The sequence below is a fragment of the Coregonus clupeaformis genome, unplaced genomic scaffold (genome assembly GCF_020615455.1).
Source record: "Coregonus clupeaformis isolate EN_2021a unplaced genomic scaffold, ASM2061545v1 scaf0012, whole genome shotgun sequence".
Lineage (NCBI taxonomy): Eukaryota > Metazoa > Chordata > Actinopteri > Salmoniformes > Salmonidae > Coregonus > Coregonus clupeaformis.
The window spans coordinates 1,039,637-1,056,118 of record NW_025533467.1 but is presented as its reverse complement, the minus strand read 5'-3'; the positions used below and the strand labels follow the sequence as shown (position 1 = coordinate 1,056,118).

General features: G+C 46.3%; 1 protein-coding gene across 2 annotated transcripts; it reads left to right on the top strand.

Moving 5' to 3' along the window:
* The first annotated feature begins 532 nt into the window (after positions 1-532).
* On the top strand, positions 533-2,171 carry LOC123483025 (putative nuclease HARBI1). Of its 2 annotated transcripts, XM_045212422.1 has the most exons (3): positions 533-1,545; positions 1,624-1,987; positions 2,122-2,171. In XM_045212422.1, the coding sequence occupies exons 1-2, from the start codon at positions 876-878 to the stop codon at positions 1,968-1,970; spliced, it is 1,017 nt and encodes a 338-aa protein (XP_045068357.1). In that variant the 5' UTR covers positions 533-875; the 3' UTR covers positions 1,971-1,987; positions 2,122-2,171. The 2 variants fall into 2 exon arrangements, with proteins under 2 accessions (XP_045068357.1, XP_045068356.1); XM_045212421.1 differs by having other exon boundaries at positions 1,624-2,165.
* The last annotated feature ends 14,311 nt before the right edge of the window (positions 2,172-16,482 follow it).

Genomic DNA, 16,482 nt, shown 5'->3' with positions numbered 1-16,482 from the left:
GCTGAATGTTTGTGCGGCGGTTGAGGGCCCAATGGATTCACGCAGACTACTTTAGTATGTCCTAAGTAGTCTATGTCATTATCTACCTGCAGCCTTTGACATAGGTTACTCAAAAAATTGACTGATTAATTGACCTAAAGTACAGTACCAGTCAAAAGTTTGGACACACCTACTCATTCAAGGGTTTTTCTTTATTTTGACTATTTTCTACATTGTAGAATAATAGTGAAGATATCAAAACTATAAAATAACACATATGTAATCATGTAGTAACCAAAAAAGTGTTAAACAAATCCAAATATATTTTGTAGCCACCCTTTGCCTTGATGACAGCTTTGCACACTCTTGGCATTCTCTCAACCAGCTTCATGAGGAATGCTTTTCCAACAGTCTTGAAGGAGTTCCCACATATGCTGAGCACTTGTTGGCTGCTTTTCCTTCACTCTGCAGTCCAACTCATCCCAAACCATCTCAATTGGGTTGAGGTCGGGTGATTGTGGAGGCCAGGGGCCTCATGTATCAATCTTGCATACGCACGAAAACACGGCGTACGCCAGCTTTCACGTTCACGGTCAGATGTACTAACAGTGAAATTAACGTAAGAATGTGCGTTCTTCCACGTAAACTTCAGGCCTGGCGTACGTACATTTTTGTGATGTTTGTCCGTTGGCGACTCATAGAGGCAATAAAGTGAAGTGGCAAACATTACACTACGAACTGTTCTATCGCACCTGCCAGATATTGCTTATAATTTGTAATTGATAAATGATTTGCCATATTATTGTCACACGAGTCTTATTAGAATATTCTATTAATTATGCAATTAAGTAAGAACATATATAAAGGATGTGAAAATTGATACAACCCGTCTAGCAATGGCAGCTTTGGCTTTATTAGAAGACATTTTCAATGGACAAATCCGGAGAGAACGAGTTTTTAGGGACCACGGTGATTTTCTGGCCCACGACGATGACTGGCTCATCAGCCGTTTCAGATTTCCAAGGGCTATACTCTTGGAGCTCTGCGCTGAGTTGGGTCCGAATTTGGAAAGAGAGACAGTGAGGAGCCACGCATTACCCGTTCCTTTACAGGTGCTTACTACACTTGGTTTCCTAGCAACCGGTTCTTTCCAAAGAGAACTGGCAGACCGCTCAGGAATAAGCCAGTCGTGTTTGAGCCGTGCAATGCCACCTGTATGGGACGGCATCATCCGCTTGTCTACCAGGTATATAACGTTCCCATACGATGCAGGTGACCAGCCAAACATCAAAGCGCAATTTGCAGCGATAGCCGGTTTTCCTAATGTAATCGGAGCGATCGACTGCACACATATTGCTATAAAGGCGCCATCTGAAGACGAATTTGCATATGTGAATCGGAAACATTTCCATTCAATAAATGTGCAGATTATATGTGATGCACAAATGCGCCTAACAAATATTGTGGCAAGGTGGCCTGGGTCAACCCATGATTCATATATCCTTACAAACAGCATGGTTGGGATGAGACTCCAAGCTGGCAGGGTGCGCGATGGGTGGCTACTTGGTAAGTTATGCATTTAAATGTATGGTTCTATCTAAAAGTAAAATGTTTGTGTCTGTAATTATTATTACTGCCCATCAGGAGACAGTGGTTATCCACTAAAGACGTGGCTGTTAACCCCCCTCACCAACCCACAAACTGACCGAGAGCGCAGATACAATGATGCCCATTCCCGCACTCGGTCAGTTGTGGAGCGGGCGATTGGGCAGCTGAAATGTCGGTGGCGCTGCCTTGACAGGACCGGGGGATGCTGTTATACCGCCCTGACAAGGTTTGCCGCATCATACTGGCCTGTGGAGTGCTGCACAATGTCGCGCACAGGCATGGCATACCCCTTGGTGAGGTGGGGGCACCGCCAGATGACCCTGACCCAGGACCAGTATATGTGCAGCACAATCAACAAGCCATTCAGGCCCGTCAACGTGTAATTGCGACAATATAAATGGTACTCAGACACAAAGTTCATTTTTTGACCAATTCTTTTAATGAATGGCTTATTTCTGTGAGTGCGTCAGTGACATTTTTAAGGTGACTGTTCATTTCTTCAATGGCCCTAACAATTTGTTGTTGTGACTCCAGAACAGCATGCGTCAAGACACGGCCAGATGGACGGGCTTCAGCACTGGGGGAACATTAGAGACACGGGAGACGCTGGACTGAATGGGCTCTGGCTGCTCAGGTGGTGCGGACTCTGAGTGCGTGCCAGTGGACGTTCCTGCGGTTCCTAAGTCCAATTAAACACAGGCACATCTTAACAGTAATTTGAGTCTGTTCCTTATTAATGGGTACACGCATTTGCAATAAAAGCAGTGGATACGTGAAATCTCTGGTGTACCTTTTGCTATATTGCATGCATTTAAAAAATTAAACGGTGGCTGGCTATGTATATCAAAGTTAAGGAAATAAATCTGAGTCACCTTGCTGGCAGTCCTGTAGTATATCCGAGTCTCCTACATCAGCGGATACGATTCCAGAGATTAACGTGTCTCCTACAATAGAGGCAACTCTCTGATCAAAGGGTGCAAGTTCATCGGTCCCTGTACCACCGCCTGTTCTGCCCACACTTTGTCGGTGCGCAGCAGTTCTCCGCTTAACTTCCACCTTTATGTCTGACCATTTCTTCTTCAGTTCATTTACGGTGCGACTCTCAGATCCCACCGCGTTGACGGCATCAGACAAACTCGCCCACTTTTTTTTCTTTCTTTTGTTATTAATTCCAGAGGACAGATTTCCAAATAAAATATTTTTTCTTGTTTCTACCTCTGATAGTAGCACCTCTAATTCGTTTTCAGTGAAATTTCGTTTCTTGCTTGCTTTAGCCATGTTCTTGCAGGTTTCTTTTGCCAAATTGGACTAATTACCATATTTAAATTGATTTAATTGAGGGAGGAGACAGGGTGTGGTGTGGTGCTCGTGCATGTGCGCTCAATTTCGCGTTGATTGGGATGTTCAAAGAGAATGTATGTGGAATGCTGCGTACGCAGAGATTCATACATCAGATTTTTTTGGTGCGTACGCACATTTATGGCTTTGTCCGTACGCAATGTTTTAGTATGAATTCAACGCAAGTCTTTGTACATGAGGCCCCTGGTCATCTGATGCAGCACTCCATCACTCTCCTTGGTCAAATAGCCCTTACACAGTCTGGAGGTGTGTTTTGGGTCATTGTCCTGTTGAAAAACAAATGATAGTCCCACTAAGCACAAACCTGATGGGATGGCGTATCGCTGCAGAATGCTGTGGTAGCCATGCTGGTTAAGTGTGCCTTGAATTCTAAATAAATCACAGACAGTGTCACCAGCAAAGCACCCACACACCATCACACCTCCTCCTCCATGCTTCACGGTGGGAACCACACATGCGGAGATCATCCGTTCACCTACTCTGCGTCTCACAAAGACACGGCAGTTGGAACCAAACATCTCAAAATTTGTCTCATCAGACCAAAGGACAGATTTCCACCGGTCTAATGTCCATTGCTCGTGTTTTTTGACCCAAGCAAGTCAATTCTTCTTATTGGTGTCCTTTAGTAGTGGTTTCTTTGCAGCAATTCGACCATGAAGGCCTGATTCACACAGTCTCCTCTGAACAGTTGATGTTGAGATGTGTCTGTTACTTGAACTCTGTGAAGCATTTATTTGGGCTGCAATTTCTGAGGTGCAGTTAACTCTAATGAACTTATCCTCTGCAGCAGAGGTAACTCTGGGTCTTTCTTTCATGTGGCGGTCCTCATGAGAGCCAGTTTCATCATTGCGCTTGATGGTTTTTGCGACTGCACTTGAAGAAACTTTCAAAGTTCTTGAAATCTTCCAGATTGACTGACCTTCATGTCTTAAAGTAATGATGGACTTGTCATGATTTAACTGGATATGAACCCAAATGCAGACAACTACACCGAGCCAGAGAAGGTTTAACAGGTTTATTGCAAAGTAAAATTGTCCAGGTTTCCAAATATAGGGGGAAGAGCAAGTCCAGGTCTACAGGGAGGGTAACAGATCCAGGTTCTGAGCAGGAGTGGTACCGTAACGTCCTAGTGTCCGGGGGGAGTCCAAAAGGGAAGTCCAGTAGTGGTAAACGGAATGGTGGTGGCAGGAGTGAAGCGGAGGCAGGAGTCAGGTTCCAATAATCTGTGGCACAGGAGAAATGTAATAGAACAGGCCAAAAACACAAAGAGCGAAAACAAGCAGGTGGAATCAGCAGCGAGACTAACATGGTTGTCTTGACTATGATCTGACAATGAGTGGCAAGTTTGACCGGGTCTTAAAGGCTGAGGTGATTATGGTGAATGAGCTGCAGCTGGAACCCTGACTCCCGCACACCAGACTTCACTCCTGCAATCAAGAACAGACAGAGGGGAGGGGGAGAGCAGAGAGAGAGCTACCTAGCAGCAGTAGGCCTAACAGTACCCCCCCCTCTACGGACGCCACCCGGCGGCCGACAGGGTTTATCAGGATGTAACCTATGAAACTCACGGACCAGAGCAGGATCCACAATGAAGCTCCTGGGAACCCAGGAACGTTCCTCAGGACCATAACCCTCCCAATGCACCAGGTACTGGAACCCACTGCCCCGGCGGTGAACATCCAGAAGTCGCCGGACAGTGTAGACAGGACCCCCACCCACGATCCTGGGCGGAGGAGGGGGACGAGAGGGCGGGCACAGAGGGATAACAGACACAGGCTTGATCTGGGACACATGAAAAGTGGAATGAACCCGTAGGGAGGCAGGAAGCTGTAGTTTAACCGCGCAGGGGTTAACAATAGACAGTATCTTGAACGGTCCTATAAAACGCGGTGCCATCTTCTTAGATTCCACTTTCAATGGAAGATCACGTGACTTAAGCCATACCTCTTGACCAGGAGAGTAACCGGGAGCCTGGGACCGGTGACGGTTGGCTTGCCTCTGCATGTACGCCGAAGCTCAGGACAGAGCTACCCTGGCCTTCATCCAGACCTTGAAGCAGCGGCGCATGTGTGACTGCACCGAGGGTACCGCCAGTTCCCTCTCTTGAGAAGGGAACAGGGGAGGTTGGTAACCAAGAGCGCACAGAAAGGGAGACAAACCAGAGGAAGCGTTAGTCAAGGTGTTATGAGCATATTCCACCCAGGGGAGCATGGAGCTCCATGACCCAGGGTTAGACCCTGTGACACAGCGGAGAGCGGTCTCCATCTCCTGGTTCGCTCTCTCGGCTTGCCCGTTGGTCTGGGGGTGATATCCAGAGGACAGGCTGAATGTGATGCCCAAAGCCTTACAGAAAGCTTTCCATACCTGGGAGACAAACTGGGGACCCCTGTCAGAGACAATATCAGTGGGTAGACCATGAGAGCGGAACACATGTTCCACCAAAATATCAGCAGTTTCTCTGGCAGTGGGCAGTTTAGGTAGGGCCAAAAAATGAGCAAACTTAGAAAAACGATCAACTACAGTAAGAATGACAGTCTTTCCAGTTGAGGGGGGAAGTCCAGTGACAAAATCCAATGCAATGTGGGACCAGGGCCGGCTGGGTATTGGCAGAGGTCGTAGATGACCAGCACTGGCCTGGGTGGAGTTCTTACTTCGTGCACATACCGTACAAGCAGCAATGAAGGCTTGTGTGTCCGCCTCCATCCTGGGCCACCAGAACTTCCGTCGCAAAAAGTCAAGGGTCCGAGTAACTCCAGGGTGACAGGTAAGGGGAGACGAGTGAGCCCACTGAAGTACCTGGGAGCGAACAGACTCAGGGACAAACAACCGGTTAGGAGGACCGCTCCCAGGGTCAGCTTGATGATGTTGAGCCTGTCTAACAATCCCTTCGATGTCACATGTAATGGCAGCAATACTGCAGGTAGGAGGCAAGATGGGTTCAGAGTTACTACCAGTATCAACAGCAGAATGTACACGAGACAGGGCGTCAGGCTTGACGTTGCGTGACCCAGGACGGTAAGACAGGGAAAAATTGAATCTACCAAAAAATAGTGCCCACCTGGCTTGACGGGGATTGAGCTGCTTCGCTGACTGGATGTATGCCAGATTTTTATGATCCGTCCAAACGATGAAGGGTTGTTCCGCCCCCTCCAACCAATGCCGCCACTCCTCGAGAGCCAGCTTAACGGCGAGCAGTTCACGATTGCCAACATCATAATTCCTCTCTGCCTGAGAAAGTTTTCGTGAAAGAAAAGCACAGGGATGCAGTTTGTTATCTTCAGGTGAACGTTGTGACATCACCGCACCTACCCCAGTGTCGGAAGCGTCCACCTCCACGACAAACTGGCGGTCGGGGTCAGGCTGCATCAGAATGGGAGCCGAGGCGAAGCGATGTTTCAGCTCTTCGAACGCTGATTCGGCCCCTTCATTCCAAGCGAACGGTAGTGAGATGGAGGTGAGAGCGGTGAGTGGCGCAGCAATGCGGCTGTAGTCCTTGATGAACCTCCTGTAGAAGTTCGCAAACCCCAAGAATCGTTGAAGTTGTTTGCGGGTGGAGGGGGCTGGCCAGTCCGTGACAGCAGAGATCTTAGCTGGGTCCATCCGCAACTCCCCCTGAGCTATTATGTAACCAAAAAAAGAGGTTTCAGACACATGAAATTCACATTTCTCCATCTTCACAAATAGTTTGTTCTCCAACAACCTTTGCAACACCTGGCGCACATGCAGTTCATGTTCCTGGGAGGACTTCGAGTAAATCAAGATATCATCCAGATAGACAAAAACAAAACGATTCAACATGTCCCGAAGGACATCATTCACCAGTGCCTGAAAAACAGCAGGGGCATTAGACAAACCAAAAGGCATAACCAGATACTCAAAATGTCCCAAGGGTGTGTTGAAGGCAGTCTTCCATTCATCGCCTTTACGAATGCGCACCAGGTGATACGCATTTCGTAGATCCAGTTTCGTAAAGATGGTTGCACCATGAAGGAGGGGAAAAGCAGAATTAATTAAAGGCAGAGAATATTTGTTCTTAATGGTGATGTTGTTAAGTCCACGGAAATCAATACAGGGTCTGAGGGTCTTATCCTTCTTTCCAACAAAAAAGAATCCCGCTCCTACAGGTGACGAGGAAGGACGAATAATACCTGCCGCCAAGGAGTCCCGAATGTAGTTCTCCATAGCCTCCGTCTCCGGGCGGGAGAGATTGTACAGGCGACTGTTAGGGAGCGGGGCTCCTGGCTGGAGGTCAATGGCGCAGTCGTATGGCCGGTGAGGAGGAAGAGAAGTAGCTCTGTGTTTGCAGAAAACGGATGCCAGGTCATGATACACGTCAGGGACAGCAGAGAGATCCATGGACTCCAGTGGAGGTTGAGGCACAGTGCTGGCAGGGGTCTGAGCAGAACACAAACAGTTCACATGACAAAATGTGCTCCATGAAACAATTCTACCTGTCACCCAATCAATGTGTGGATTGTGTCTTATGAGCCAGGGGGATACCAAGGACCAGGGGGTCTGTGGGCAGTCAATTATGTGAAATTGAATGTTCTCCTGATGATTACCCGACACTCTGAGACAAACAGGGACAGTCTGATGAGTAATACGGGTCAACAATTGTCCATTTAGACCCTTAGCCTGCAGCGGACGGTCCATAAGAACAGTCTCTAAATCCATTTGTTGAGCCAACTCTCGATCCAAAAAGCTTTCATCGGCACCAGAGTCAACCAGCGCACTAACAGGGAAATTCTGGGACTGCCACTGGAGGGATGCCTGGAGCAGAATGCGGGGAGAAGAGGAAGAATCCGCTGCTCGGCTCACCAAAACTTCTCCCATTAATGATGAGCCGGCCCTTTTCCCGGACGAACTGGGCAGGAAGGAACGAAATGACCAGCTTCTCCACAATACAGGCAGACACGAGCCTGAATACGACGTGCACGCTCCTCTGAGGACAACCGTGCCCGACCCACCTCCATGGCTTCGGGTTCAGTGCTCCTAGTATTGACTCGGGAAGACTCGGCCTTCTCCGTAGGGAAGAGGCGGGGAGGAGTTGGTTGACGACAGACAGGTTGCTTGGAACTAACACTCCTCTCACGGCGACGCTCCCGAATCCGATTATCCAACCTGATGGTGAGTGAAATAAGATTATCCAGCGTAGGCGATTCATCATATGACACCAATTCATATTTCAAAGTCTCAGACAAAGCATTAATGAACACTCCTTGTAATGCCTCGTCATTCCAACCACTCACTGCCGCTAAGGTCCGAAACTCCACTGCCATCTCCCCCACACTGCGAGACCCCTGCCGAAGAGAAAACAACCGTTTAGCAGCCTCCTTGCCCCGTACGGGGTGGTCGAAAACCTTCCTCATCTCAGTGGTGAAGGCAACGTAAGCGTTGCAAATGTCCGACTGACTCTCCCAGACCGCGGATCCCCAAGAACGAGCGGAACCACTAGTAGAGTTGATAAGGTAGGCAATACGGGCTCTTTCTGAGGCGTAGGTGAGGGGCTGTTGTTCAAACACTAACGAGCATTGAGTCAAAAAATCACCACAGGTTCCCATGTTCCCGTCATAGCGCTCTGGAGCAGGAACAAAAGGCTCTCTGATCTGGGCTGGAGGAGCAGGAAAAACAGGCGGAGCAGGAGAAGGAGCAGTCTGTATGCCATGAACGAGGGGTGCATTATTTTTTTTATTTTTATAATATGTTTATTATTTTCCAATAAAAATAAAGTAAAAGAGACAGCAATACAAACAATGACATTCATTGTACTGTTGGATGGGATGGCCAGTTTAGAGGACAAAACAAAAGTTAACTCACACATACACAAAATAAAACAAAATCCTATTAGGTGGTACGTGTATAAGAAGACAGCATATAGTCATTACAAGCAGTGTAGTTCAGCCAAAAATAAATATTGAGTGGAGTACAGCACAGAGTAGCAGCAGATCGTCAGCCCAGTTATGAAGCGGGACTAGACCATTTATCCAGTATCGGCTGCCATATTTTGTAAAACAATGGACTTCTATTGGAGGTGTTGTATCGAATCTTTTCCATATGGATTACATTCCCTAAATCCCGTAACCACATTTCAAAGGTAGGTACAGTCTCCAATTTCCAAAATTGCAATATGAGCCTTTTGGCTAATAGAGTACAAAGAGAGACAGCTTTCCCCTCCTGGTTATTCCCATCAACTGTACCAAACAGAGCGATCAATGGGTCTGGGGCTAGAACTCTATCAAAGGCCTTAGATAAGTAATCAAAAATGAGAGCCCAGTAAGCCTGTAATTTAGGGCATGTCCAGAATAAGTGGGACAACGTCCCCTCCTCCTGCTTGCACCTCTCACACAGTGGTGAGGTGTCCGGGAATATTTTATGCAGTTTTACTTTTGAGTAGTGTAACCTGTGTATCACCTTAAACTGTACAAGGTTGTGTCTGGCATTCACTGAACTGTGGTTTATATTCCTGAGAGCTTCTATCCAGTCCTCATTTGAGATTTCTGAACCAAGTTCTTGTTCCCAAGCCCTTTTAATGGTGTCTGTGGATACCTCTATGTGGGCCTGTAGCACATCATACAGTCTGGAGACCGACCCTTTTGAATGGGGTTTGACAAGGATCAAGCTATCTAATGTAGGACTATTTGGCTTCATGCCATACTGTGGGATGTGTGTCCTTAAGAAATTCCTGATTTGGAGGTATCTGAAAAAAATGTGTTGTTGGCATGTTGAACTTTGCCTGTAGTTGTTGAAATGAAGCTAACTGACCATCTATGTATAGATTACCAATTGTTGTGAGCCCCTTCTCCCTCCACTGTGAAAACACCACATCATCCATTGCAGGGTGGAAAGCATGATTCCGGCTAATCGGGCTGTCTATGTACACAGTGGGTATGTTAAGAAAATCCCTAATCTGTTTCCAGATCCTAAGAGTATGACAAATGACTGGATTGGAGTCATAAGTGGCTTTTTTCACATATGATGGGCTATTAACAAGTGCAGGGAGTGAGGAACGTTGACAGGAGGCCTGCTCAATCAAAAGCCATGAAGGCATATCCTTCCGTCTCATCTCAGGTAAACTTTCCCTCCAGAAAGACACAATGTTCAGATTAGCAGCCCAATAATACAGTTTGAAGTGAGGAAGGCCAAAGCCCCCCTCTATCTTGTACTTGCATAAATGCTTCTTTGCAATTCTGGCTGCCTTGTTATCCCATAAAAATGGAGTTACTATTGAATCCAGTTTCTTAAAATAGCTTTGTGGTATGAAATTGGGTAGACATTGGAAGAGGTAAAGAAACCTGGGTAGGACAACCATTTTAATAGCGTTTATACGACCAACCAAGGAAATAGGCAGAGTTTTCCAGAACTCTATATTTTGTTTAAGCTGATATATTTTCATGTCCCAATTCACTTTCAATAGCTGGTCAAGGTCTCTTGTCACTACAATGCCAAGGCTTGTGAACTTGTCCCTCACTGTTCTAAGCGGGGTAGATTGCAGAAATTGCATATCCACAGGCCGTGATATTGGCATCATCTCACTTTTTTGCCAGTTTATCTTGTAGCCAGAGAAGGAGCCGAATGTGTTTATCAAGTTAAGTAATGGTGGAATAGACGTTTTAGGCTTGGACAAAAACAAAAGAACATCGTCTGCATATAGGGAAATTTTGTGCTGTGTGTCTTTTATTTTAACAGAAGCTATATCGGCACATGCCCGAATGCGCGTAGCAAGGGGTTCCATGGCTATAGCGAAGAGAGCAGGCGAAATAGGGCACCCCTGTCGGCACCCCTTGAACAGGCGGAATGACTGCGACATTTCCTGATTGGTCACCACGGACGCCATTGGGTGTGCATAAATAATTCTTATCCAATTAATAAATTCCTTTCCAAATCCGAAATGCTCCAGAACCGACATCATATACTTCCACTCAATCTGATCAAACGCCTTCTCTGCATCAAGAGCTATTACCACTGCCTCAACTTTATGATCATGATACATTACGTTGAAAAGGCGTCTCAAATTGTAGTATATATGTCGGCCCGGGATAAAACCTGTCTGGTCAGGGTGTATGATGTCGGAAATATATTTTTTCAATCGGTTTGCCAATATCTTTGTCAACACCTTGTTTTCTATGGGGAGTAACGACACGGGGCGATACGACGACATCTCCATGGAATCTCTATCTTTTTTCAAGATCAGGGCTATTGTAGCCTCATACAGTGTTTGCGGGAGTTTGGTATTTTCTTTGGATTGTTGGAAACATTCGCAGCATAAGTGGAGATAGACTAGCGCAGTACTTCTTATAGAATTCTATTACATATCCATCGGGCCCAGGGGCCTTGCTGTTTGGAAATTGTGCTATCACTGTGTTAATTTCATCTAAGGTTATCCCTGCATCGAGTGCGGCAGCTGCCCCCTGTCTAGTTTAGGAAGTTCACAATCAGCAAGAAAGCTTGCCCATAGTTTGTGGATCAGTAGCATCGCATTTTGATTGGTATAGCTCTGAGTAAAACTGTGCAAAGCATTTATTAATGTCCTGCGGATCTGTTACTATTTTACCCTTCTTGTCTTTTATTTTGTGAATAGCTCTAGATGCTTGTACATGCCTTAGCTGTCTTGCTAATAATTTATGTGGTTTGTCCCCCAGTTCAAAATAACTTTGTTGCGTTCTAGCAAGTAAAGAGCCCACCCGTTCGAAAGGATGGTATTGTATTCATACTTTAACTTTGTGATCTTCTCAAGGACTGTATACGAGGAATTTGTCCTAAAAACGTTCTCCTGTTCCCCTAACTCTCTTTCAATTTCTCTCAGCCTAGTATTGGCACGTTTCTTCCTCTCTGATGTATAAGAAATAATGTAACCTCTAATCACAGCCTTTAGAGATTCCCAAAGGGTGGAGTCGTCAACATCCCCGTGTCGTTAGTACTGAGGAAAAAGGCAATCTGCTCCTCCAAATACTGACAAAAAGCCTCATCTTTCAACAGGTATGCGTCTAAGCGCCACGGTCGCCGACCTGTCGACATATTGTCGAGTTTCAGCACCATGGACAGAGGAGAGTGGTCCGTAATTAGAATGGGGTGATAGGTAACCGACTCAGCTGCTGAGATTAGTTTGGAGTCCAACAAAAAATAGTCAATTCTGGAATATGATTTATGAACTGATGAGAAGAAAGAATAATCCCTGTCTGTTGGGTGCGTCAGTCTCCAAATATCGACAATGTTAAGGTTTGTCATCAATGTATTTAGACAGACACTGGCATTTGATTGTTGAAGTGACCTTGATAGCTGTTTATCTAAAAGAGGGTCTAACGTACAGTTAAAGTCACCTCCAACAATAACACTTGTATCTGAGATATTTGGTATGGCCTTAAATACCCTTTGAAAAAATAATGGATCATCGAAGTTGGGTCCATATAAATTGACCAAGGTTATTGGTTTTGAATTCAGTGTACCAGCCACAATAATATACCGACCATTAGGATCTGAAATCGAGGTTGAGTAAACAAAAGGAATGTTTTTCCTTATCAGGATTGCTACCCCTCTCACTTTTGCATCAAAGTTAGACTGGTATATCTGACCGATCCAGCCGACTCGTAGCTTGGCCTGCGCGGGGCGTTTAATATGAGTTTCTTGAAGAAGCACTATGTCAGCACCCAGTGATTTAAGATGAGAAAAAACCTTAGCTCGTTTCACGACATGCCCTAATCCATTACAGTTCCAGCTGACTATCTTTATTCCACCTGGTCTACTCTGTGCTCGGTCACTATGTGGCATTTCTTATTTTAAAGCAAATTGCTGCTGTCATACAAAACCCAGAAGAAAACGTCCCGCCGCGGAGCTTGTCATGCCACCTGTACTAATAAACGTGAACATAAAACACAGACCCCAACCCCCCTCCCGTCCCTTTACTGAGTGACTTCCCCAAACGAAGCACTCCTTGGCTAACACACAAACGTTAGGGTGTCTAGACATAAAGCTTGAACTAACTCGTCGTCTATAGATGCTCCGCATATAAACTAATATTAAATAACACTTAACTTAACTCTCATGTTAGGGGGGTGAGTGGCGCTAAAACATGACATGCCAAACAATGCTATATTAGCCACAACATCTCACCTATCCTATAAGTCCCAATTTCTGATCTTCTGATCGAAAAGACATAGGCCGGAAATTCAATTCACACACATTCCTGGCCTGTATTTGGCCATTTAGCCTGCTGGCACAGCCGTTCTGTATCGTCAGCCGGGGAGCTTGCTTGTCAAGAACAGATCTGCCTCTTTTGCGTTGTCAAACGTACGTGTTGATCCCTCGACTGTCACCTTAAACCGGGCTGGGAAGAGGAATCCATATCGGATGTTGGCCGCCCTGCATTTGTTGCGTACCTCATCATACTCTTTCCCGTTGGTTCCTCACCTCCAAGGTAAGATCTGGGTAGAAAGACACCCTGGCTCCGTTGTAGTTAAGGGGGAACTTTTGACTAGCCAGCTTGAGGATGAGGTCCCTGGTGTGGGGATAGTGCAGCCTTACAATGAATGGCCTTGGTGGCCCGCCCTTGGCCGGCTTCGTTGCCTGTGCTCTGTGTGCGCGGTCGATCAGGATGGCCGTTTTGAAGTGTTCACTCCCCAGCAATGCCGGTATCAGCTCCGAGACAAATTCAGTGGGTTTCCCTTTCTCCGTGTCCTCCTGGATCCCACATATTCGGATGTTCTGGCGTCTTGAATGCGACTCGAGCATTTCCAGTCGGGCCTTCAGGGTTTTGTTGTCATTTTTGAACGTTGCGCACTGTTTCTCTATGTCCTGTAGCCTGGCCTCGTGATCGATTGTCGTCTGCTCAACCTCGTGCACCCTTCCCTTAGTTGCCTTCACAGTTTCGGCCAAAGTCCCAATACTCTTTGAGATATCAGCCAACCTTGTGTCCACCTTCTTGCTTAGTGCGTTTATGGCAGCCAGTATGTCACTTTGAGTAGGATCTGTGGGGAACTCTTGGAAGCTAGCCTCTTCAGCTAGCTCCTCGTGGGTCGGCGACGTTGAAATTGGTTCGTTGTCTATCTCATTCCAATTATCTTGTTTAGCGCCCCCTTTTTTGTTGCCTTTTCCCTTTGTCATATTTGTTTGAAGTTATAGGTTGTGAGAGGTTAAGATAAATATTAATTTGTTTCAAAATTGAGCGGAGCTCTAGCAATGCACGTCTACTCCATAGCACGCTCTCTAGCGCCCCCGAGGGGTGCATTATTAACTTGGGTAGTAAGGGCAGACACTTGATTGGTGAGTACTTGAACTTGATTAAGCAGCATCTGTCTGTTCTCAGAAATAGTCTTAAACAAAGTATCATGTTGGCCAAGTAAAATGCCCTGATTGGCTATGGCAGTCCGAATTTGAGTGCACTCTGGGGTGGTATCTGAGCTGCTGTCTGCTGGGTTCATGTTGGTCAGATCATACTGTCATGATTTAACTGGATATGAACCCAAATGCAGACAACTACACCGAGCCAGAGAAGGTTTAACAGGTTTATTGCAAAGTAAAATTGTCCAGGTTTCCAAAAATAGGGGGAAGAGCAAGTCCAGGTCTACAGGGAGGGTAACAGATCCAGGTTCTGAGCAGGAGTGGTACCGTAACGTCCTAGTGTCCGGGGGGAGTCCAAAAGGGAAGTCCAGTAGTGGTAAACGGAATGGTGGTGGCAGGAGTGAAGCGGAGGCAGGAGTCAGGTTCCAATAATCTGTGGCACAGGAGAAATGTAAATAGAACAGGCCAAAAACACAAAGAGCGAAAACAAGCAGGTGGAATCAGCAGCGAGACTAACATGGTTGTCTTGACTATGATCTGACGATGAGTGGCAAGTTTGACCGGGTCTTAAAGGCTGAGGTGATTATGGTGAATGAGCTGCAGCTGGAACCCTGACTCCCGCACACCAGACTTCACTCCTGCAATCAAGAACAGACAGAGGGGAGGGGGAGAGCAGAGAGAGAGCTACCTAGCAGCAGTAGGCCTAACAGGACTGTCATTTCTCTTTTCTTATTTGAGCTGTTCTTGCCATAATATGGACTTTGTCTTTTACCAAATAGGGCTATCTTCTGTATACCACCCCTACCTTGTCACAACACAACTGATTGGCTCAAACGCATTAAGAAGGAAAGAAATTCCACAAATTAACTTTTAAGAAGGCACACCTGTTAATTGAAATGCATTCCAGGTGACTACCTCATGAAGCTGGTTGAGAGAATGCCAAGAGTGTGCAAAGCTGTCATCAAGGCAAAGGGTGGCTACTTTGAAGAATCTCTGATATAAAATAGAGTGAGGGAAAAAAGTATTTGATCCCCTGCTGATTTTGTACGTTTGCCCACTGACAAAGATATGATCAGTCTATCATTTTAATGGTAGGTTTATTTGAACAGTGAGAGACAGAATGACAACAAAATATTCCAGAAAAACGCATGTCAAATATTTTCTACATTGATTTGCATTTTAATTAGGGAAATAAGTATTTGACCCCCTATCAATCAGAAAGATTTCTGGCTCCCAGGTGTCTTTTATACAGGTAACGAGATGAGATTAGGAGCACACTCTTAAAGGGAGTGCTCCTAATCTCAGCTTGTTACCTGTATAAAAGACACCTGTCCACAGAAGCAATCAATCAATCAGATTCCAAACTCTCCACCATGGCCAAGACCAAAGAGCTCTCCAAGGATGTCAGGGACAAGATTGTAGACCTACACAAGGCTGGAATGGGCTACAAGACCATCGCCAAGCAGCTTGGTGAGAAGGTGACAACAGTTGGTGCGATTATTCGCAAATGGAAGAAACACAAAATAACTGTCAATCTCCCTCAGCCTGGGGCTCCATGCAAGATCTCACCTCGTGGAGTTGCAATGATCATGAGAACGGTGAGGAATCAGCCCAGAACTACACAGGAGGATCTTGTCAATGATCTCAAGGCAGCTGGGACCATAGTCACCAAGAAAACAATTGGTAACACACTACGCCGTGAAGGACTGAAATCCTGCAGCGCCCGCAAGGTCCCCCTGCTCAAGAAAGCACAAATACATGACCATCTGAAGTTTGCCAATGAACATCTGAATGATTCAGAGGAGAACTGGGTGAAAGTGTTGTGGTCAGATGAGACCAAAATGGAGCTCTTTGGCATCAACTCAACTCACCGTGTTTGGAGGAGGAGGAATGCTGTCTATGACCCCAAGAACACCATCCCCACCGTCAAACATGGAGGTGGAAACATTGTGCTTTGGGGGTGTTTTTCTGCTAAGGGGACAGGACAACTTCACCGCATCAAAGGGACGATGGACGGGGCCATGTACCGTCAAATCTTGGGTGAGAACCTCCTTCCCTCAGCCAGGGCATTAAAAATGGGTCGTGGATGGGTATTCCAGCATGACAATGACCCAAAACACACGGCCAAGGCAACAAAGGAGTGGCTCAAGAAGAAGCACATTAAGGTCCTGGAGTGGCCTAGCCAGTCTCCAGACCTTAATCCCATAGAAAATCTGTGGAGGGAGCTGAAGGTTCGAGTTGCCAAACGTCAACCTCGAAACC